The sequence below is a fragment of the Etheostoma spectabile genome, chromosome 8 (assembly GCF_008692095.1).
Source record: "Etheostoma spectabile isolate EspeVRDwgs_2016 chromosome 8, UIUC_Espe_1.0, whole genome shotgun sequence".
NCBI lineage: Eukaryota > Metazoa > Chordata > Actinopteri > Perciformes > Percidae > Etheostoma > Etheostoma spectabile.
In genome coordinates, this window is record NC_045740.1 from 11,114,884 (window position 1) to 11,137,420 (window position 22,537).

At 40.5% G+C, this 22,537-nt stretch overlaps 1 protein-coding gene across 2 annotated transcripts in view; it reads right to left on the bottom strand.

Annotated features, from left to right (window-relative positions):
* shank3a (SH3 and multiple ankyrin repeat domains 3a) overlaps positions 1-22,537 on the bottom strand; it is a 194,746-nt gene that overhangs the window by 65,042 nt on the left and 107,167 nt on the right. The window contains exons 10-17 of one of the 2 annotated variants that reach the window (XM_032524481.1): positions 16,687-16,764; positions 16,139-16,205; positions 14,980-15,209; positions 14,579-14,748; positions 3,627-3,808; positions 3,208-3,231; positions 633-671; positions 217-243 (exon numbers count right to left, since the gene is read on the bottom strand). In XM_032524481.1, the coding sequence (XP_032380372.1) occupies positions 217-243; positions 633-671; positions 3,208-3,231; positions 3,627-3,808; positions 14,579-14,748; positions 14,980-15,209; positions 16,139-16,205; positions 16,687-16,764 (817 nt within the window). The remainder of the gene's footprint in view (positions 1-216; positions 244-632; positions 672-3,207; positions 3,232-3,626; positions 3,809-14,578; positions 14,749-14,979; positions 15,210-16,138; positions 16,206-16,686; positions 16,765-22,537) is intronic. The other variant, XM_032524483.1, reaches the window with a different exon arrangement.

Here is a 22,537-nt window from a genome sequence, read left to right on the forward strand (position 1 = left end):
AAAAAATTGTTATCCACTGAAATTGTGATCAATATCTTGTAGTAGGCAAAAACCAACTACTAATCACAATAATTTTCATGTTGAAATAAATGTCTGAGTTACAGTATGTTGTGAAGTGACATGATGATCCAGTGTAGAACCAGTAAGGTCAGCTTTAGGGTTTACATAAAACCAAGTGCTATGGGAAATGCTGCTATAAAGCTCTACTGTATTTACCATTGGAGTCCAGATAGTCATCCATCACTAAAAAGAAGTAGACAAGAAATCATCATATTGTGAAATTCTTAAAGCTTCAAAGAATCTTACATTATAAAAAGGATTTACTACAAACACACTTGACCAGGAATGTGCTACAGTCTACTGCTGGGAACTAAAGTATGTTTCCCATTGGAACAAAATCAATCGTCTTCATTAAACTGTACAGTGTGGCACATCTTTCCCTGTACGACAAAACAGCGTCCCTTGCCTCAACAGGCCACCAATCTGTTCTACTAACAGGTGAGCTAATACACATTTAAGCTAAAGCTTAAATGCTTAAACAAATTCAACACATCCATGCCTCCCCCCCCCCCCCCCCCCACACACACACACACACACAAATACAAATAGACAAATCATTTAGTGAGATTTACCCAGTCTGATTTCATCATAAATATGCTCCTCTGGTAGAGCTGGTGAGTCACAAGGGTGTGAGGGTATCAACAGGAAGACAGAAATTAGTGTATGAGTGACTTTGTGTGTGTGTGTGTGTGTGGTGTGTGTGTGTTTGGGGGTTAGGGGGGGTATGAGGCTCATAATCAAACTATAACTGAATCATCAACCAATTCTGTTGATATTTACTTCACATACATTCAAATACATGTAAAATCGAAATCCCTAAAGGTATAGATGTTTTGTATTTGTTTGTCACTTTTAGCAAGAGAATTAGACAGGATAAAGTAGATAAATCCCCCTATCGTTTCCCCTCTCTTTCACTTGCCTTACCTCCTCTTGTCCTCCATTGCAAATGAGCCCTATTACTATTAGCAACTCATCTATTTATGAATGCAGATTAGATGAAATGCATTATGTATCAAATCAAGGGTCATCCATCCCTAAAGGAAGTGGCTTCTCAGGCCTTGCCTCTGAGCACAAAGAGGGCTGGTCATTCCCTGCTAGTAGGGCTGTAACTAAGGATTATTTTTTTTTATCAAATAATCTGCCAATTATTTTCTCGATTAATCATTTGTTCTAAAAAAAAAATGTCCATCCCAGTTTCTCAAAGTCCAAGATGATTTCTTTATATGTCTTGTTCTGTTAGTTTAAACCCAAAAGATGTTCAGTTTAATATGAAACAAACAGAGAAAAGCAGGACATCTCCATATTAAGAAGCCATTTTCTGCATGAAAAATTACGTTACCGATTATATAACCAAACTACGATTATAAAAATAGTTGGCAATTACTTTTCTGTCGAACGATTATACGATTAGTCAACTAATTTTTGCAGTTCTACCTGCTAGGACTACTGCACTGTTCAACAACCAGTTGACATTAATGACATATTTCTCAGTTTATATCCCAGGACAACAGAAGCATAGTGAATGCAACACAGTAATGGTTATGATGGTCAGTGTTGCATAACAGAGCCAGATGGTTTACTTGGCTGGGCCATGGTGCTGGCAGCCATGCAATTGTAAGCTTGTTTCCTGCATGGCCAACATGAAAGAATGGCAAAACACTATGTGTTAACATTAGTGACAGGGTTATAGATTCAGCTGCACCGACAGAAAAGCCAGTGACGGCAGATCCATTCAGTAGATGGAGGCACACTGTCTGCTGTTGAGTTAGCAAATTTCCAATAACATTTGAGTCAAAATCAGTATGCATTACGGTTTCAGACGATGCTTTATCATTTGGTTTTGTTCGGAAAAAACATGAGTCTGATTTTTTGAATCTAAATTGTTTATCATCTGTATTAGTAATTCCTGCGTAAAATTGTTTTATTTTATTTTCAGGTTTATTTAACAGGGATGATGCACACTAATGATACATATAAAATGTAAAATTGCCAGAATTAGCCAAAAGGCTATTTTACATCTGCTTTCCCTGGACATATTGTACAATGTCACACCTAAAAAGATAAAATAATTATAATACTACATACACGTTTAGGCCAATACAAGTAAAATTGACTATAAATATATTGATATCAGCACACACACACACACACACACACACACACACACCACACACACACACACACCACACACACACACACACACACACACACGCCAAACTGTCAGTCGATGTAACAAACATTTGTAGCAACGGCATACATTTTAGGACATTCACAAAAAAAACCATAGCTAGGAAAATAACAAACCTTTCTAAACATAAATGTGCCAGATAACCTTATAGGCATAGCACAAGTGGTACAAACAGGCAGGACAGAAAAGACAAGATAGCAGCTAGATTTAGCATACAGGAGGAGGTCCACTGGTAAATATTTTTGGTAAATGCTGGAACACAGAAACATCTAGGATGGGGTAAGGATACTTCTGTATATATCCAGGCAGAGAGAAGGGTAGACTACTGTTTGTGTGTTGTTTGCTTCTGAATGTTTCTGAGAAAGAGGGAGAAAGAGATAAGAGTGGTTGTGTATGTGTGTTTGTGTGTGTGTGTGCATGCATTTTGGATGTTTGCACAAAATCCAAATTGAAATTGCAAATTGACCCTTAATCTGTACTTCCTGTGCCTCTGTAGATCTGAAAGAAACATGAGAGGTCTCAGCGAGTGCAGCCACTCATTCTCTCCGGCCTTTCTGAGGACATGAGGGAACTGTTTTCATTAGGCTAATGTGGGTTTGATCCATGGTGATGTATGTGAAGTGGCAGCATGTAAGGTTTGGGGTCAATGTGGAGCTGGGGGTCAGTGGACAGGTGATATGATGAGGGAGAAGAGCAGTTATAGTATACGTTCAGGGGAATGCACTCTAAGAGACGAAGAAGGACACAGTGTGTGTGTATGCATACCAACAACTAACAACACACGGGACCTGTTTGAATTTGCATGCCCTCTCCTTGAAGTAATCACAGATTCATATAGAGATTGTACACATATCTCAAGTGGATTCCAACAGGGCCATGAACTAATTGCCACTCTGTATGGGTAGGGTTGACACACTGAAGTGTTGGGGAGGGACACAGGGTGAGAAGAATATTATTACCTTCCATGTCATTACAGTCATAGTCTTGAGTGAAGCATGGATGGAGACAAAAGCACACACACACAAACACATGAAAGCGAAGCCACGGCACCTTTGTGTAAAGTAGAAAAAAACACATTTACAAAGTGAATGAAATGATAATTCACAATGTCAAGCTCAGACGACACTGAAATGACTTCCAGGTTGAACGATTACATAAATGCTTTGCAGTCAAAAACATAATGAAGTAATGAGAAGTATGAGGGCATAGGAATGTCTGCTGTTTTATTCTGCAACAAACCCAGCTCTGACAGTCATGAGAGCCACACATTACAGGAGATCCTTAACAGAACTAGTGATGATGAAACAGCAGTAGTAGTTGCAGTACTACATTAAGTGAAGGAATAAAAGATGTAGAAAAATAATAGCAGACAACCTACCTTTGACTCTCTCGCCACGATTAAGTTGGATCTCTCCCTCCCCCTGTGGCGTGTAGGGCTTGACCACAATGAAGGTACGTCCTGGGACAGCACTATAGAGTTTCCGTTTGGGCCCGCGGGGGCCTGTCAGCGCTGGAGGCGTGTGATGAGGGGGGCTTGGGTCTCGCTGCACTGAGCCCGGGCTGTAAACAAACACATATGTTACTGTGGTAATTCCAGGGAGCTGGTAACTGAAGCCTGTGGTCACCGACATGTTCGTCAGCGGGACAGAAACCTGGTGACACCCCCTGGTTGTAACGCTGGCCAGGGAGGGATTCATAAACAAATCCAAGTGGCTGCCGATCAACAGTCAACAGTCAGTGTTCCATGGGAGAGTCATGAGAGGAGAATACACTCCTCCCAACCACTGTCTCCCTCTCCTCCTCTTCTTATTCTCTCTCTTCCTTCTTTAATAGCAAAGACAATATCCTTCTTGCTCCCTTTTACTCTCTCCTTTTATCTCTCCCCTCTGTCCCGCATCCTAACCGAGGTAGAAGCAGAAATGTTTAACGATAAGGCAGACTGCACTGTTTCCTTCTCTGTGTGGGTCTATCAGATCCGTCTGGAAGCCCCAAACACATCCTGAGTTGGGGCTCCACAAGAAGCCACCTCCAGAGAGGGAGAGAGATCCCTGTGTGTCCCTAGCTCCAGCTGCTCCAGGCTGGGTTACAGATCCTGCCAAATCATAGGGTCCTTATTCACCTGCTATGGAGGAGAGAGGCTGGGTCTGCTCCCCGACTCCCACTCCTTCTCCTGGGAGTCCTGCTGCGTCTGCCTCTCCTCACCCCTCCATCCCTTACACACACACACCGCTCACTCACACTCACACACACTCTGGCAATGCTGCCACTGCTACTGCTGCTGCTGCTGCTGCGCTCCGTGGCTCCCCTCCCCTTTGACGGCTCGCTCACACTCACACACCACAAGCCCTCTATGTGCATTCTAGCCGTGCGCAGAGGCACATACACAGACAGCCCCCTCCATTTCTGCTAACATTGCACCTCCGCTAGCATGGCATACGCCACCACCAGCATGTTGCTAACACATCGCTGACACTCACGTACACACACTAGACCCAGAGCACAATTGATCTCATCCAGCCTGTCTGTCTGCAAGCATGCACGCGCCATGACTCCCTGAGGCAGCTGTGAGAGTATCTGTGTCTGTGTCTCTGTGTGTGTGTGTGTGTGTGTGTGTGTGTGTGTGTGTGTGTGTGGTGTGTGTGTGTGTGCTTATGTGCAGTGGGGCGGGGGGCAAAAAGCACCAGCCCATTGGTTTAATTGTTGCTCCTCCCTCTTTCCCTTTGCCTTGAATCCCGTCCTTTTTTCTCTTTCGCTTCCATTTCACCCTCTTAACATTTCTTCGCATTGCATCTTCACTCCCTCTCTTTCCTTCTCTCTTTCTCTCTCTCATGGTGAATTCTAATACAGCAGCAGCAGAGCTCCGCCTAGTCTTCATTCATCACTTTGTAGTTGTATTCATTGTATTCAGCATCATTCTGCTGCTCGTGTTGTTAAAGCTTTCTCTCAAGCCTTTAACATAGATTCAAAACATACACACACAGATGATGTTGTACCTGCTCAGGAATCTGCTTGAGAGTGTGCTTGTGTATATTACAACTTGATTATAAACTGGGACTTTGATGCTATTCTCTGCAACATTTCCTCAAAAGACTAGAAATCTATCAAATCCTTCATATTTTTCTATCCACCTTAACCTCTTTCAGTCTCTTGCCATTCATCCGCCCGGCAAGATGTATCAGTCACTTTATAGACATTATTCTTTCATTCACCTGTTTCAAACCTCATGTGCCCTTTACCCTTCTTCCTCCCTTTTTCTGTTTACCCCTTTCCTCATTTCAAGCCTTGTTTGTCTCTTTCCTTCCCCAACTCTCTATTGCTTTTCTTGCTTTCCCCATCTCAAACAGCCTCTCTTTCATTGTCCCCCTCTCTATCGAAACAACGGCTTGCTGACGGCTTTCCAATTACCGCAGGGACTGAGGGGCAGGGATGGCTGCCGAATGTTAATGTCTAAGCAGCATCAAGCAGCAGCACACAGCGCAGGGGAGGGAGGACTGGAGAAGCAGTAAAATGAGGCTATGTCAAAGTGACACAGAGGGCCAAAAAAGTAGATCCCACAAAGGATATCTATTTCAATGAATCAAATCTGCCTCCTCAACTTACACACCTCTGCCACACCGTACACCTAGTGTGATGTTACTGTATGTGTACAGCTTGAACTCATTTCACCCTGCAGTTACGCTGATGATGGTTGGGTTGACACATGCTATCTATGTGCCAGACAGAAGGGAGGTGGTGGAGATGAATCCTGCTCTATTTGTGTTTTTAATGACGTGTTTTACAGGATGAGGCTTACATTGGCAACTAAACTTTAACATTTTAGAAGATGAAAATACTGAATGACATTTGAGTGATCATAGATCAGATAGCAGTAATTCAAAACACATCCATAACTGTAAAATGTGATATAACTAAATGTTATTTATCATTTATAATTTACTCATTTTCTGCTCTCTTCACATTTGCAATGTACAATTTGACCATTTCTCATTTGAAAGCATTTCCGTAGGATGTTCTGTAAATCTATATAGTCTTAAGTTCCCTTTGCAAGCATTAGTATCATGGTCCACCCAAAAGATGGTAATATAGTAGCTATCACTTCCACATTATTACATATTCTCTACCTGTAATACAGTTTAACAGCCCAATGGGGGGGTCTACCAGAAAGATATGTACAGTCACTTTGAAATAAGACCAAATGAAAGCAAAGAGCCAACTATTCTTTGTTGTTATAGCGACCAGGAAGCTCTAAAAAAAAGTTCAAGGATTTCGGATTTATTTCTTATCTGCACTCAAGAGGGGCATGCTGAATACTGTTCTTGCGTTTCTCCAAAATTGTTTGTCTTGATATTTTTGCAAAGGTTTCATGCAAATTTTCATATACAGTACGTTTTTCTTTATTTTCATGTCTATTTACATTGCATAGTATTACTGAAGGCATCAAAACTATGAATGAACACATGTGGAATTATGTACTTTATGTACTAGTATGTACTACAAAAAAATGTGAAATAACTGAAAACATGTCTTGTATTCTAGTTTTTTCAAAGTAGCCACCCTTTGCTTTTTTGATAGTGCTGGTGTTCTCTCATTGAGCTTCATGAAGTAGTCACCTGAAATGGTTTTCACTTCACAGGTGTGCCTTTTCAGGGTTAATTAGTGGAATTTCTTACCTTATTAATGAAGTTGGGACCATCAGTTGTGTTGTGCAGAAGTCCGGTTGATAAACAGCCGATAGTCCAATTGGACTGTTAGAATTCATATTATGGCAAGAACCAATCAGCTAAGTAAAGAGAAACAAGTGGCCATCATTACTTTAAGAAATGACGGTCAGTCGGTCCGGAAAATTACAAAAACTTTGAATGTGTCCCCAAGTGCAGTGGCAAAAACCATCAAGCGCTACAACAAAACTGTCTCACATGAGGACCGCCCCCGGAAAGGAAGACCAAGAGTCACCTCTGCCGCTGAGGATAACTTCATCCTAGTCACCAGCCTCAGAAATCGCAAGTTAACAGCAGCTCAGATTAGAGACCAGATGAATACCACACAGAGTTCTAGCAGCAGACACATCTCTAGAACAACTGTTACTAGGAGACTGCGCGAATCAGGCCTTCATGGTCAAATAGCAGCCAGGAAACCAGTGCTAAGGAGAGGCAACAAGCAGAAGAGATCTATTTGGGCCAAGAAACACAAGGAATGGAAATTAGACCAGAGGAAATCTGGGCTTTGGTCTGATCAGTCCAAGTTTGAGATCTTTGGTTCCAACCGCCGTGCCTCTGTGTGACGCAGAAAAGGTGACCGGATGGATTCCACACCCAGCGTGAAGCATGGAGGAGGAGGTGTGATGGTGTGGGGGTGCTTTGTTGGTGACACTGTTTGGGATTTATTCCAAACTGAAGGCATACTGAACCAGCATGGCTACCACAGCATCCTGCAGTGACATGCCATCCCATTTGGTTTGCGTTTAGTTGGACTATCATTTATTTTTCAACAGGACAATGACCCCAAACACACCTCCAGGCTGTGTAAGGGCTGTTTGACCAAGAAGGAGAGGGATAGACTGCTGCTCCTCCACAGTCACCGGACCTGAACCCAATCAAGAGGGTTTGGCGAGAGCTGGACCGCAGAATGAAGGCAAAAGGGCCAACAAGTGCTGAGCATCTCTGGGAACTCCTTCAAGACTGAAACCATTTCAGGTGACTACCTCTTGAAGCTCATCAAGAGAATGCCAAGAGTGTGTAAAGCAGTAATTACAGCAAAGGGTGGCTACTTTGAAGAAACTATAATATAAGACATGTTTTCATTTATTTTACACTTTTTTGTTAAGTACATAATTCCATATGTGTTCATTAATAGTTTTGATGCCTTCAGTGAGAATCTACAAAACGCAATGAATGAAAAGGTGTGTTCAAACTTTTGGCCTGTACTGTATAATCAAATAGTATTCAACCTAGATCTATATATAAATTGTATTTTGTCATGTCTATTTATTTTTTTAATAAGTAACCAATGGGTTAGGCATCACATTTATGATTTATATATGCCATTTTCATACATACATACATACATTTTCATTTGCAAACTTGTGCTATATTTACAACAGCATTTTTCTTGCTTCCAATGTTGAATCTATTTTTCTCATTTCATCTCTTTCACTGTGTTTCATTATAAGTAGCTTTTACAAGATTCAGATGTAGGATCCATTACATGCACACAAATAAGTACACACACAAGTACACACACACACACACACACACACACACACACACACACACACACACACACACAAAGTTCTAATGCAGTCTATTACAAAAGCTCCATCGTTTCCTAGGACACAGGCCCGGCCTCTGTAACGATGGCAACTGTCAATAAAAGGAAAAAAGAATAGCCAGCAAATGCACTGATAAGTCAATAATAGGCACTTGGATCTATATAACAGTCAATTTGTCATAAATCATTTGCCTTGAAATACATTCTCTCTATATTCTCATCTCACACAATGAAGTGAATTGAGGTAGTTGTAATTCAGTTTACGCAAATCATAGTGATTTGTTGTTTGGTTCACCAAACATCATTTGGTTTTCACAGCAGGAAACACAACGGAAATAACAAAAATTCAAACCGTTCAGTTTTTGTACAGATACAGTATATTTTTACCTTAAGTTGTGAGCTGCACAAAGCACAAACAAATGATGTGGAATGTGGTTTAAAAAAAGTTGCAAAATAGAGAACAAACTCATTTATGCCGTGCCTTTCACCTGTTCATCTGTGTTCTCGAGATTGGACCAAATTTGACATTATTCCAGATAAGTGGCCCATATCAGTAAAGTCTAAAGACAATAACCTGGACATGCCTGCTATCTGACGCTTGATTAGGATCAATGAGACCACTAAAGATAGGTTAACATTTGAACAGCTCAATAATGAGTCTAGCTGCCTCAGATTGGAAGTTCAAATCTATTAACTGCCTACATAACTCTGAAGATGCAACTGCAAATGTCACAAAATGCCATTTACACAGATGCTATCAAAATAAGTAGCTTCAGTGTAGCATTTTCTCACATGACTGCTTTGCCTTCTCAAGTATATTGTTTTTTAGTCAACTAGCATTTATCTAAGAGGAGATAAGCACATTTTAAACAAAGTCATAATCTGCATCACATTTCGCATCTTAATGGTCATCAGTATGTCCTTGCTTTGCTGCACTTTAATGAATATATGCTCTCTCATTCCTTCTTGCACAATGTGTGAGTGTTCATGGCTATCAAGGTGGAAGTAGAATGTGGACTCACTGGGCAGAACATGTTAAGGTTCTGAACAGCAATTCATTCATTCAATTAATGAAGCTTCATTAATTGAAATTAGAAGAAAGGGTCAATTGGTGCGATCAAACACGACGCTAAACTCCGCCTCAATTTGAAAAAACAAGAGGATAAACAAACTTCTCAGCCCATACTGACAACATTTGTCTATGGAATGGTGAAAAGGTGTTCCAGCTCCAAAAGGCTTTAAGTGCTTTGGGGACTTGATAAAGGCTTCTGACAAAGTCCTTCAAGGTGTGTTTTGGGTGTGTGGAGGGAATATGGGGAACACTGATGTTCTGATGGCTCAAAACATGGCCCTGCATGCTCTGAGCCATCCAGTGCTTGAATACAGCTCTAACACCCAAATTCCACCGGATGCGTAACGGCTGCGGATCGGCTCCGCTGCGTGTCGGCTCCGTGCTCCGCCGTCCATCAACACCCACCAGGTCGGGATTTGTTGCGGAACGGCTGTGGCCATGACTGACAGCTGAAGTCATGAGGATCCACAATATCTAGCGAATTTATGTAGAGTAGAATCACAAAACCAACAACAGTTTGTTTCCATCCAGAGGAGTAGAGAGGAAACAACTCTGTGCTGTGTTTTCAAGTGTAGTGCAAGGAAATATGATCTGCCGTGAGCACGGCCTATTTTATTTTGAAAATTAACCGGATGTTTTATTTTGTTTCTGTGCTCGACTTCCTGTCCCGCACTATCTGCCGTGTGCTGAATTGGCTGTGGAGCTCTCCGGTGCGTATCTTCTCCGGAGGGCTGCGTATTGCCGGAACTGGGACGGAGTCGCAGCCGTTCTGTAGTCAGTGGAAGTACACATATTAACTTTAATGGAAACCTGATGACTCTGCCGCATCCGGTGGAATTTGGGTGTAAGAGAGTCATAAACAAATCCCTCCTAACCAAACTGAAGGAATTTAAGTAGTTTGTGTGCGTGTTCACGAGTGAAGGTTAGCGAGAATCTGAGATTCCCAGGTGTATCAATGTGGTGCCTGAAGGGATGTAGGTGTTGTACTGGATTGTCATGGTGAAGAGTAAGCTGTGCTTAAAGGCGAGGCTCTCAGTTGATCTACGTTCCAACTCTGAGCTCTGGGAACTAACAGAAAGAAGGAGATCATGGATACAAGAAGGCAAAATGAGTTTCCTTTGCCTGGGTCTCTGGGCTCCTCCTGGGGGACAAGGTAAAGGACTTAGATATGCAGAAGGAGCTCAAAGTAAAACCTCAGGGGCACATCATACTGGATGAGACCCCAGTGCAGACACATAACACGCTGGATGGATTACATATCCAATCCTTCAGGAAGAGCTCAAGGATTTTTGCTGGAAAGAGGGACATCAAGGCTACCGTGTCACACTACTGCTACCACGACCAGGACCGGAATGAGTGGCAGAAGATGCTAAAGAGTGGTTAGTACGACTGAAGCTACTTGAATGTTACGGTTCTGTGCCTGCAGTTACAGGCAGTCACCACAATTGGAGGAGCCTCTTCTATTCGTATTGATGGATTAATTCTAATGGATTAATTAATTAATTTATTACATGAGTTGCACATATTGTAAATTGCTGAAACACTTAAGAAGAGCTCTACACTGCATGACACAACCATTTTGTTTACTTATTGTGTGTGACCTGGCCAGTGAAGACAGCATCAGTGTTTTAAACAAAGACTATCAGCATCACTCTCTGACGTGAATTATATGCACAGACCATTAATACTGTGTCTCCCTTTGATGTGGATTCATCACAGGTGAAGCAGTTGAAGCTCAACTCTTCATCACCTCCCCCTCTTCCTCCCTATTCCTGTCCTCCTTTCCTTTCTTTGTAGCTCAGCTGTGTTAACAAGCCATGGATAATCTACACACCAACAGCCACAAGTGTGAATAATGCAAAGAAAGAGGGAGGAATGTGGGGTCAAAACAAGGGGAGGAGGACAGCGACAAGCAAAGCATTAAAAGGTGAAAATGGGAAACCCATGTTAGGGTTTGTTGGCATTTTACATCACATGAGTTGTCACATTATAGCACATAAGCAGGTAAGGACACAAGTTCTTGCAGATTGACAGAACCAGCTACCCCAACAACCTTATATGACAACATGTTTCAGGTAATGTTGTGTGATTGAATCTTCATTTGAATGAGGATTTGGCCCAATGTCCAAATCTCCTATCCTCTTTTACTGACATTCAAACATTTTGTATATGTGGGCTGTGCTGGTGGTGTTTTAATAATCTTGAGTCTTAGATAAACCTTACATATCCATTTCTTGCCTGAACCAGTCAGATGGTGCTTAATATTTGATTTTACTGTACATAATAAAATACCGGCAAAACTACTCATTCCACTCTGACAATTGCAAAGGAAGTTGGTTGAAACGTGTTCACCCATGCTTACTGTTGTAGGAAAACTTAAACGAGACACTGGACATAGAAAAGATTATAGTTGGTTTAATCTGCTCAGTTACATAATAGCTTTAGAATTTTCTTCCAACTTTTGGACACTGACAATGTCAAGACAGTGTCCCCTTCATGAATACTTATCTATTTGTATTGGAAGCACATCGTGGTAAGTTTCCAATTAACAATTCTGCCAAATCCAGTGTCTTGTTTTATTATTTTGTCAACTGAATCAGCTGGAGGGATTGCTATAACCCCACTTGTAATCTTTAATCTGTCTTGGTGATCTTTTTTTGTTTTCCTTTGTGATCTATTGATAATGAGCCACTCTGACCTAACTGCATCTTCTCTACTGTCTCCATCTTAACTTTCTGCTGATGCCTGGCCAAGCTATTGAACTCTGGCAGCACTGCACACATGCGGATGTGATGGTGAGTTCCACATGATCTTGCTGGAGTCTGCCATTGGGTGGGCTGTTGACCGGCCAAGCTAATTTCACACTCCCCTGGTACCCATAATGCCTCTAGAGTTACCATGGGCATAGACAGAAGGTCAGAGAGAGAAAGAGAGAGGGAGGGAAAAATATTAGAGGGAAAATGTTCAAGGACAGCATCAGTCTCGCTTGGGTGCAGGTTCTGGCCATGGAGACCAGCTGCTCGTTTTGGCCTTTTTATACATTCCCCTCACTTTAATACTTGATGTAAGAGTAAAAGACACTGACGAACAAGGTCTCAACTCCCTGTGTACAGAAGGCCATTTAGGCCAGGACACAGCGGACGTAAACCTGCAATGCTCCGTTTTCTTTTTCACGTCCATCTTTTTCCCTTTTCCACACTCTGGCTATTGAGTTGTAACCTGTTACCTTGTACAGAAAGAACACAATGATAGAGCAAAATATGTATCTCTGTTCTGTGAACATTAATGCTAATGTAGTGCCAGGTAAAGCAGAAGAAGATGCTCTTAGTTTGCTACCATAAATTGGCACATTTGACAGAAAGAGATAGAGGGTGGTTAAACACTCCAGTGTGAATGTATTAATGAACTTCATAACGATGCCTATAACGATGCCTATAATGATGCCTATAACGATGCCTATACGATTTAATTCTTCAGAGCTTTAGTTTCTGTATGGCGTGATGAGTGCATGTTACATGATTTAATAAAGGATGTTGACTGTTCTATGGCTGCAAACCATACAGTAGATTAATGGCACTCACTGTGTGCATGTGAGTGAGTGTGAATAACAAAATGAAAGAGAGAGAGAGAGAGAGAGAGAGAGAGAGTGCGTCTTTGATGGATGGAGTAAAGTGACAGGAGAGTAGTAGAGGCAGAGGGGAGCACGGCTGGAGCTGGGTCTGTAATGCAATTCCCCTGTCAGACATCAGACTGTTTCACACCCAAACACACACACACACACAGTGTTTCGCATCCAGGAATCACATTAGGTATGTGCTGTGCGTAGGTGATCTTGCTCTGACATATGATCATAATAAAAAGCTTTACAAACCAAGTGTCAGTCTACCACTTAAATCTATCGCCCCAAGATGTGATCAGAGTCCTAGTTTACTGCGCAGCTTGTCTAATGTTTCAGTATACAAGGGAAGAGATTTGTTCCAGCACCCCAGCAGCACAACTACATCCATGGATTTATTTATCAATCGAGTGACAAGCTGTTTTGAACTGAGGGGCCCGTCCAATGAAATTACTCACCGCTCTAATTTCAGAATGTATCCTCTGTCTCTCAATCTCTCTCTTACACAAACTGACATACAAACACATTCACAGCTTGGCAGCCTTCAATTGGTCCCCATGGTGATTATTGTAAGCCGCTTTCCATCCGTCTATCTCTAAACTGTACAAGCACCCATGTGGATGCACACATGCACACAAATACAAACACAGAGACAAACAAACACAGAGATTTGAGGTATATAATATGCCTCAGTTCTCCCAGCAGGAAGAATGCTGAATTTAAGTCTAGTTTAAGTCTACAGGGCTGTTGCCAGACACACACCATGCCACTGACCATTGCCCTCATACCCTGACAGGAGCATGGGCCACACAGCAGCTACACCAAATGCAAATATAAGTTACAGACCTCATACTGATCAGTGTTTCAATCGGTCACTATACATCTATGCATCATTTTCATATTCATTTCCCCGTTTTGCTTTTTACAGATTATTTTTCTGGGTAGGTTGCAAGTACAGTTTGGACAGGAAAACGACTTTGAATATGTGCCTGGGATTGATGTGTGAATAATAAAACAAGATTTTGCACTGATTGATGTTATGTGATGTTTACAGTATCACCAGTAGCAGACGGTAGCAAATGGAATAAGATACAGAATGCTGCGTGGTGACTAACTAGTGTCTCAAACACATCACAGGAGTCTTTTTTGCTTTTTTAAATTTGGTTTAAATATCAAAATAAGTGCTTAATCATGAGGCTAATCACAGATTATCTACTAAAAGTGAATAGCTACCGAGACTGGTGAGTGTGAATACAAAATTGGAAACAGGAAGAAAGAGATCTGCTTGTTTACAAAGCTCTCTAAAAACTGGTTTAGTTGACTAATCAAGTAAACAATGAGTAAATAACAAATAAACAAACAAAATCTTACAGACCTTAGTCTTCCACGATGGCCGTACCCATGAGGGTAACCATGGCTGTGGGACCTCCGGGGAACCGGCTTGTCTTCTTCATGCATGTGATGTAGTGAAGGCGAGCGGGAATGGGAGGATCTGGAGCTGCCTGTACTCTGGAGACTGCTGTCAGGGATCTCTCCATGACGGCTCTGACACAGAACAGAACAAGCATTATATGCACGTTCAAAACACTGCAATCATTTTTGTGTAACAAATGGACCAAAAACAACAAAAGAGACAACATATAAAATGAGATTATGTCCTTTTGTTTCTCTCAATTTTTCCCTTACTTGTTTTGTTTACTCAGAATTTCATGCTATATGTGCACACACACTGACACAACTGAATTACAACTTGACAGCCTCAAAGCTCCATCTTACCTCTCCAAGACTACTGTGCAGCTGCCCAAAAGCTGGCAGACTGCGCAGTGAGGGGACAGGGGAGTGGCCTTGACGGCCACGAATTTCTCTGGGGCCCTGGCCGTGGATGTGATCGTGGTCCCCATTCAGGTTGTTGTCACTAGCAGAGCGGAGCAAAGAACGTGGCGAGGGCAGGGGGCCAGGTGTCGCACGTCGACGGTTGGTGTAGGAGGGGGTCTCCCTGAAAGGCACTGAGAGGCGAGAGAGACACATTTGTCCGAGAGCATCTTAAGACTAGAGTCACTATATCGTATCAAGCTACTGTAGCACACACAATGAACAGAACGCTCCACACATCTCATGGTCACTCAAATAAGTTCAAAGCCTGTTACAAGGTTGCACTAATCTGACAGTAGGCTGATGATACATTAAATTTGCAACATATTCCCACAGCGATAAACTATCCTCAAACTTTTACGCAAGGATGAAGTAATACAATGGATCAAGTACTGACGGTACTACACAGCAAAACCTGTAGTAAATTCATTAGTGTCTAATGAGTCTTATCAATTATCTTCATACAGTATACAATATAATTATTACATTTGAACACAGATCACTGAAGAATGAAGAACCAAATACAGAATAAGAAACGCTGTTTAGGATCTAGCTGTGAATTAAACATTCTCTTCATGAAAAACATTCATTACCAGCACATTGCCTGGGTAAAGTCTATTTATAGTGTAATAGTGAAGTGGCAAAATTATAGTTAAAATGAATGCAGAATAATTCCAAACATTAGATGTGATTTCCTTTTTATACTGTTTAATGTTAAAAAGGATAAAATATGGGATTAACACATTTCACAATCTGGAAATTGAGATATTACATCCTGTCCACACTAGATGGCAGAGTTTTCCTGCATGTACATGCCAAAGAGAAACTGCTCAACTCAGCAGGGATCCAATAAACCCCTGAAACCTTCTCCACATCCATTATATTTCCATTCCTTCCCTTTGTTTCCCCACACCTCTGAATATAACCTGTAATCACTTTTCTTGAGCATCTCCACTATGCTCACTCATTCTTTAGTCTGATGTCTCCCTGACACCGCATTCATTTTTAAACCTATACAACACAGAAGTAGCCTGGTGATATACTACCACTGCTGTCAACTTACCAACATCTGATGCTTTGTGGACCTTTATGATTTCAGCCAGATCAAAGTTTCCTGCTATAATAGCCACCTGGAGGAGAAAAGACAGGGATACAGGGAAGGGGGAAAACACAAGAATACAATGGTGTGAAACAGCAAGATTTAATTCTATGAAAAAACCTCATGAAAAAATGTAATATAAATAGATCCTTTTTTATCTTTAATTTACTCTTCTAATATGTGTACATGTACATATTTAGTCCTTTGTTGTGGCAGATGTTTAAAATCTGTATGTGTGGCAATGTTCTGGGTACTGTGTGAAACAGCTAATACATCAATTTCACACAGACTTCATCAACCAGGAAGTCTGTTATTCAGACATATACCCCGATGGTAAGCCAGCAGGGCTTGCTTATCTTTTTAATAGCAATCAACTTATGTAGTAAAATTAGGCTGTGTATTGTAAAGGGCAGAGACAAAGTCATTCAATCCATTCAGCTCTGACATGTCAAAGATGAAAGGTATGATAATACACATAGTAACATGCAGTGGTTCTTGGATACCACACATACCTGAAAGGCGGTCTGGCTGTTGTAGTTCTTTATCTCTTTATTGGCCCCCCGGAACAGGATAACTCGTGCACAGCTATCCTGAATGACAACAGAGTAATACAGGTGTTAGGGTACGGTTGATTTTACCATATGTAACGTCAAAAAAACAACTTAAAATATAAACATTTTAGAAAATAAAAACTTTATAACATTTGGATCATTTGGTTTACTTTTTGGGCTGTGCATTGCAACAGTCATTGCTAGAAACAGCATCACAAGCAACCTTTGATCCCACATCTGCAAATGTGAGTGCTGTTTAAGAACAGTGGAACCTCTAGAGGCAGTGTAGAACAAACAAGGATGCCCCCTCTCCGCAACCTATCTAACGTAAAGGTTATTTAAGTTTGGGTGGAATATAGGGGGGATTAAATTGCTATTTTATGATGAGGTAATGAAAGCCTTCTTTATTCAAACATTGACACTTTTCTGTTTTCAACAGCAGAGCAGGGCAGGATGTGATCGCTATATATTTTCAGAGCTAAAATTGGAGTGAAGAAATTTGTTAAATATTTATTTTTACATAAATCCCTTTTACCTACCCATGGTACTATCAAAGTGAGTGACCTCTCTCTCTGTCTTACACACACATGCATTCATGTACACACATATGCACCTTAAGACTGTCTTCTTGTTGAGCCAAACTGATTATAAAATGTTTACACTTGGAGAAATTCCTAAACTGTATTAAATAACTGCTTTACTGAAAAGGAAATGATGTGAAAGGTCACTATGGGGCATACTGCAACAGTGTTTCGATGCCCATGCATTTTTACCCCGACATATGAGGTGCATGTATCAAACAGAAGAGCAGGTGTAAAAAATATCACAGAATGGATACATATACGACACATAAAAAAGGTTGTGTGGTTAAGAAAAGAAACAGGAACCTATCCTCAGGAATATCAATAACATCAGACATACTGTGAAGTGAACAACAACACAATTATTTAGAGAGCAAGTTTACTAAACTTAAAAACTTGAATTTGAACTCGACATAAAATCAAATAATTGTAATATCACTGCATGCTGTAACTGAACTCTTATATTTTTTACTACATTCAATTCATCAGTGCCTGGTACGAAAACAGCACAGAGGACTACTGAACAAGAGGACTGTCTGAATTGCTTGAACTTGAGGACCCATCCGGGTGGCACAAGCGTTGATTCAGTGCCGACTTGAGAATTTTAGTCTCAGATTTAAAAAAAAAGGAACATTAAACATTCCTTTGTTAAACAAACCCATTAAACTCATCATGATTCAAGCCAAAAGAATATTATCACTAGGCGTGAAGAATTATGTGCAAACATACAGAGTAATTTGAGCAAATACATATTAAATACCAAGGAAAACTAAGCTCCTGCTGAAAATGAACCCCCGATCACAAAATTTCAAGTTTTCATTGTTCAGACGCTTAAATGACTTTAAAGATACATGAAGCTGGTGCAACAATTTGTTTACAATACGTCCTTGCTAATGGTGAATCCATGAAAGCTACCTGACAGTTAACATCTCCCTCGTCAGCAAATCAGCAGCCTGAATGAGTTCGTGAATTTATAAAGCCAGTGGCGGAAGGACATTTGAATGGCTGCAACTGTGATTCTACTCAAAGATTAGATTCCTATTCAAACTGTGACAAACAGCTTTAAGGCATGAGTGAAAACAATGTATTCACAGTATGTAATACCAATCTGCAGCTTTCACCCCAAGCACACAGACCCACAAGTTGTTTACCAGCTGTTGTACAGCACTGTGGAAAAGTAGAGAGCAGAACATACACGCATCAGCTCTGCAGAAATAAGCTCTTAACTTCCATTATGCATGACATATTGCTAACTTAATTGCTAACTAATACATTGCTTTAGCTCTTAGCAATGTCTAGTAAGTAACATTAACACAAATTATGAGGGCATGTAATTATGCATGCTAATATACCTTTTAGTCTCCAGGCTTCAATTTTTGCCGCTATCCATTTTTTGCCATATACCGTCCAACCCTTGTTTCTTTATATTCACATATTTTAAGAACAGTAAACACAAAGGGAGAGAAGGAAAAAAGAAAAGAGACCCAAATACAGCCAAACGTGCCATGAACTGCAAGTGAGTTAGTAAGATAAGGCTTATAATAAAAGGTGTTCAAGATAGAGCCTGTTGGCAAAGCAATGGCTAAACTACAAGCAGCAAGGGGGTATGAAAACATAGGCTAAAAAAAGTAATACAAGGACCCCATTACAACATGCACAAAAAGACATTCTTTTATAGTTCACAGCCACATGTTTCTCCCTCTCCCTCGTTTTTCTCTCTCTGTCAGACTATCACCATAAATTGTTTTGTGTGTAAATGAGCACAGGGCCCTCAGGCAAAAACAAAGTCAAATTGTAGATTGATAAACATAGTTATGTGTTCATGTGCTGGCTGGCTGAGGGTCAATATGTAATTTAACACAGAGCAGAAATAACAGCACTAGCCTTGCTTTACAATCAGCACACTGACTCTGGTAAATCCTATCACTACTGAGTCACACATTCAGGGACAGGCATGCACAAATTAATTAAACATGTGGTACAGTTAAAGACGTCCATGTGATTTTACTCATCAAGCTGGATGTATCTGATGAACCACTTGTGTATTATACCTAATGTACAGTATGAGGTTACAACTTATTACCTCTTCTGGTAAGACATATAGATGGTAGTTATGTGGGTGCTGTATCAGAATCTGCCCTGAACTGAGCTGGGTGTATAATGACCATGGCAGGGCAGGAATTTCACTGGGGCAACAAGGGCCATGTGCCTCTTCAGTTTGGCAACCTCAAAAAAACAGTGGCCTTGGTGCCCCGCCCGCAATGCTCTAGCTGATTTTAACCGTTTTCTCTTCTGCCTTTTTCCTGTCAATACAAGTCTTTTGTTAGGACAAAAACAGAAATATGCATATGCATTATTTTTGTCAGATTTACAAAGCCGCACGTACGCCTGGTTCTGTTTTATAAATCTTAATCATTGTGGAGCTGGTCGCACGCACACCAGCCTTACTTCCACTCCCACAGTTTGCCATAAATGGGTGTGGAATCACCTTTAAACTCTGTTTGCATATTAATAATTGTGCTCACTTCGCTACTCATTCAACATGTCAGTGAGAAATATGGCAAAAAAGTGCAGCTTCCCTGAAGTGTGTCACATCCATGAGGTTCTACAACCGCGCCAGAACAACTATCATTACGTGTGACTGCTATGCACAGATGTGGTTATTCATAAAGTCCATACCACAAATTTATCCCGTTTTTGCAAACTATCATTGTAGTAAACTCTTAATCGTCATCATTATTAAACGTCACAAGGATGATTAATGATTAATTCATGGTAAATTTATGTTGATGCAATTTATTTTGAAACTGAATTTACAAAGTGCTTCACAATTGAGGATCAAATTAAATGATCATTAACAGGGAAATTATGCTCAAATGTCAATTAAAATAAGAAAAAAACATTTTTAAATTAAGTTTATACATTTGCTCTTGACTGACAGTTCACAGAATGCTGTGAAGTCTATAAAACTAATAACACAATCACTGAAATTGACAAAGTGACTTTGACATGCTGATGTGCCAATGCCCTAATCTGTGACTGAGTAAACTTCTTTTTGAAGAGTTTTTACAAATCTTATTAATATTTTATTTTATGGCCTTGCTGCTCTGGCATTTGTGCCCTTAAAGTGGCCTTGCACCTAAAATGGTTTAATTCCAGGCCTGGGCCATGGTGTTAACTAGGACACAAAAAAACAGTGTAAGGTTTCAAAATCCATGTAAACATAGATGGTGAAGACATGGGAGTATTTGTAAACGAGGCAGGTGTTATGAATAATGCATGGTTACTCTTCCTGCTAATAGCTAAGAGTCTAAAACATCTAAAAACCTATATAGATAATCACCTGCGGCTGTTAACTTAGCTAATTGCTAATCACCCATACATTATGCATTTGCTTGCACAATGTACACACAAAAACACACACCACACACACACACACACACACACACACACACACACACAAACATACACTTTTCAGTGTAAAGAGTAACAATGATCACCATTTCAGTAATTTTATTCTAATACATATTCTAATTTTAAAAGAATGTGAGGAGATAACTGTACACTTTGTAGGTTTTGTTCAGACAGATCTGGGAGTGCATGTGCAAACGTATGTTCATTTGCACTTCTTTACTTTGGGGACAAAACAGGTTTATTTACTAAAAATTAAAGGCAAATTATGTTGAATGAGGTCGTTTTGAAAAAAGGTAGCATGTAGAACAAATCCAGGTTGGACAGACGTGTTAAAAAATTTAAAATAGGAACTGCAGACATTTTATGAGGAAAAGAATATAGAACTGTACAAAGACATACTAATGTGAAGCACAAAAGTCTACATTAATTTCCCCATACCCATATCATGCAGTAATGACAAAACAAGGCTAGGCTTTCCTTTAACAAGGCAAGGCAAGGCAAGGCGCTTTATTTGTATAGACATTTCAGCAACAAGGCAATTCAAAGTGCTTTACACAAAATCAGTAAAAAGATAAAACACAAGTAAAAACAGTTAAAAAACACAAGCATTAAAAACCGGTAAAAACATGAATAGACAGTTAAAAACAAAGAGAAACATTTAAAACACAAGAAAAATTTCAGTGCAGCATAAGAAATTTAAAGAAATGATTAGTCATTAAAGAAAGCAGAATCAAAATAGAAGTCTCAGCATTGATTTAAAAGAAACTGAGAGTAGCAGCGGCATCTACAGGTTTCTGGAGGTTATTCAGATATGAGAGCATAGAAACTGAAAGCTGCTTCACCCTGTTAGTTTGACTATGGGCCAGAAAGCGACCTGTCCGATGACTGAGGGTTCTGGGTGGTTCATAGTGTAGTAGCAGATCAGAAATATATTTGGACCTAAACGTTAAGGATTTATAAACTAGCAAGAGTACTTGAAATCACTTCGTGAGACACAGGAAGCAGTGTAAAGACGTTCAGAACGGAGTGATGTGATCCAGTCTCTGGTCTTAGTGAGGACTCGAGCAGCAGCGTCTGAATCAGCTGCAGAGGTCTGATTGATTTTTTAGGGAGACCTGTTAAAGGACCACGTTACAGTAGGTCAAGTTACTGAAGAAAAGGCATGGACAAGTTTTCCAATCTGTTGACACATAAGATCCTTAACCTTGATATATTCTAAGGTGATAGTAGGCGACTTTGTAATGTCTTAATGTGGCTGTTTAAAGTTCAGGTCTGAGTCCATGCACTTACCCAAGATTTCGGCTTTGTATGTTGTTTTAACATTGTTGTTTGAAGCTGAGCGCAGACTTGTAATTCGTTCTTCTCGTGCTCCAAAAACAACCACCTCAGGTTTTTTCTTCATTAATTTCAGAAAGTTCTGGCACATACAGCCAGTTAGCGTTAATTTGTTCGATGCACTTAGTCAGTTTTGTATTGGACTATGAGTCCCATGGCGCTAGGTTCATGTAAATTGGTAGTGTCGTCCGCATAAACTATGGTAAATTATTGTGTTTGTCTCCATAATATGAGCCAGTGAAGCATGTAGATGTTAAACAGAAGAGGCCCCAGAATGGGCGCCTGGGAAATCCGCACAGTCATATTTGTACGCTCCAGCTGCATAATACCTATAGACACAAGTAAATCCCTATTCTTTAGGAGGATTCAACCAGTTAGTACTGAGCCAAGAAGGCCCAAAGCAGTTTCCAATCGTATAGTAGATGTAATGTCGACGTGTCAAAAAGGCAGCACTGAGATCAAGTAATACTAGATTGAAATTT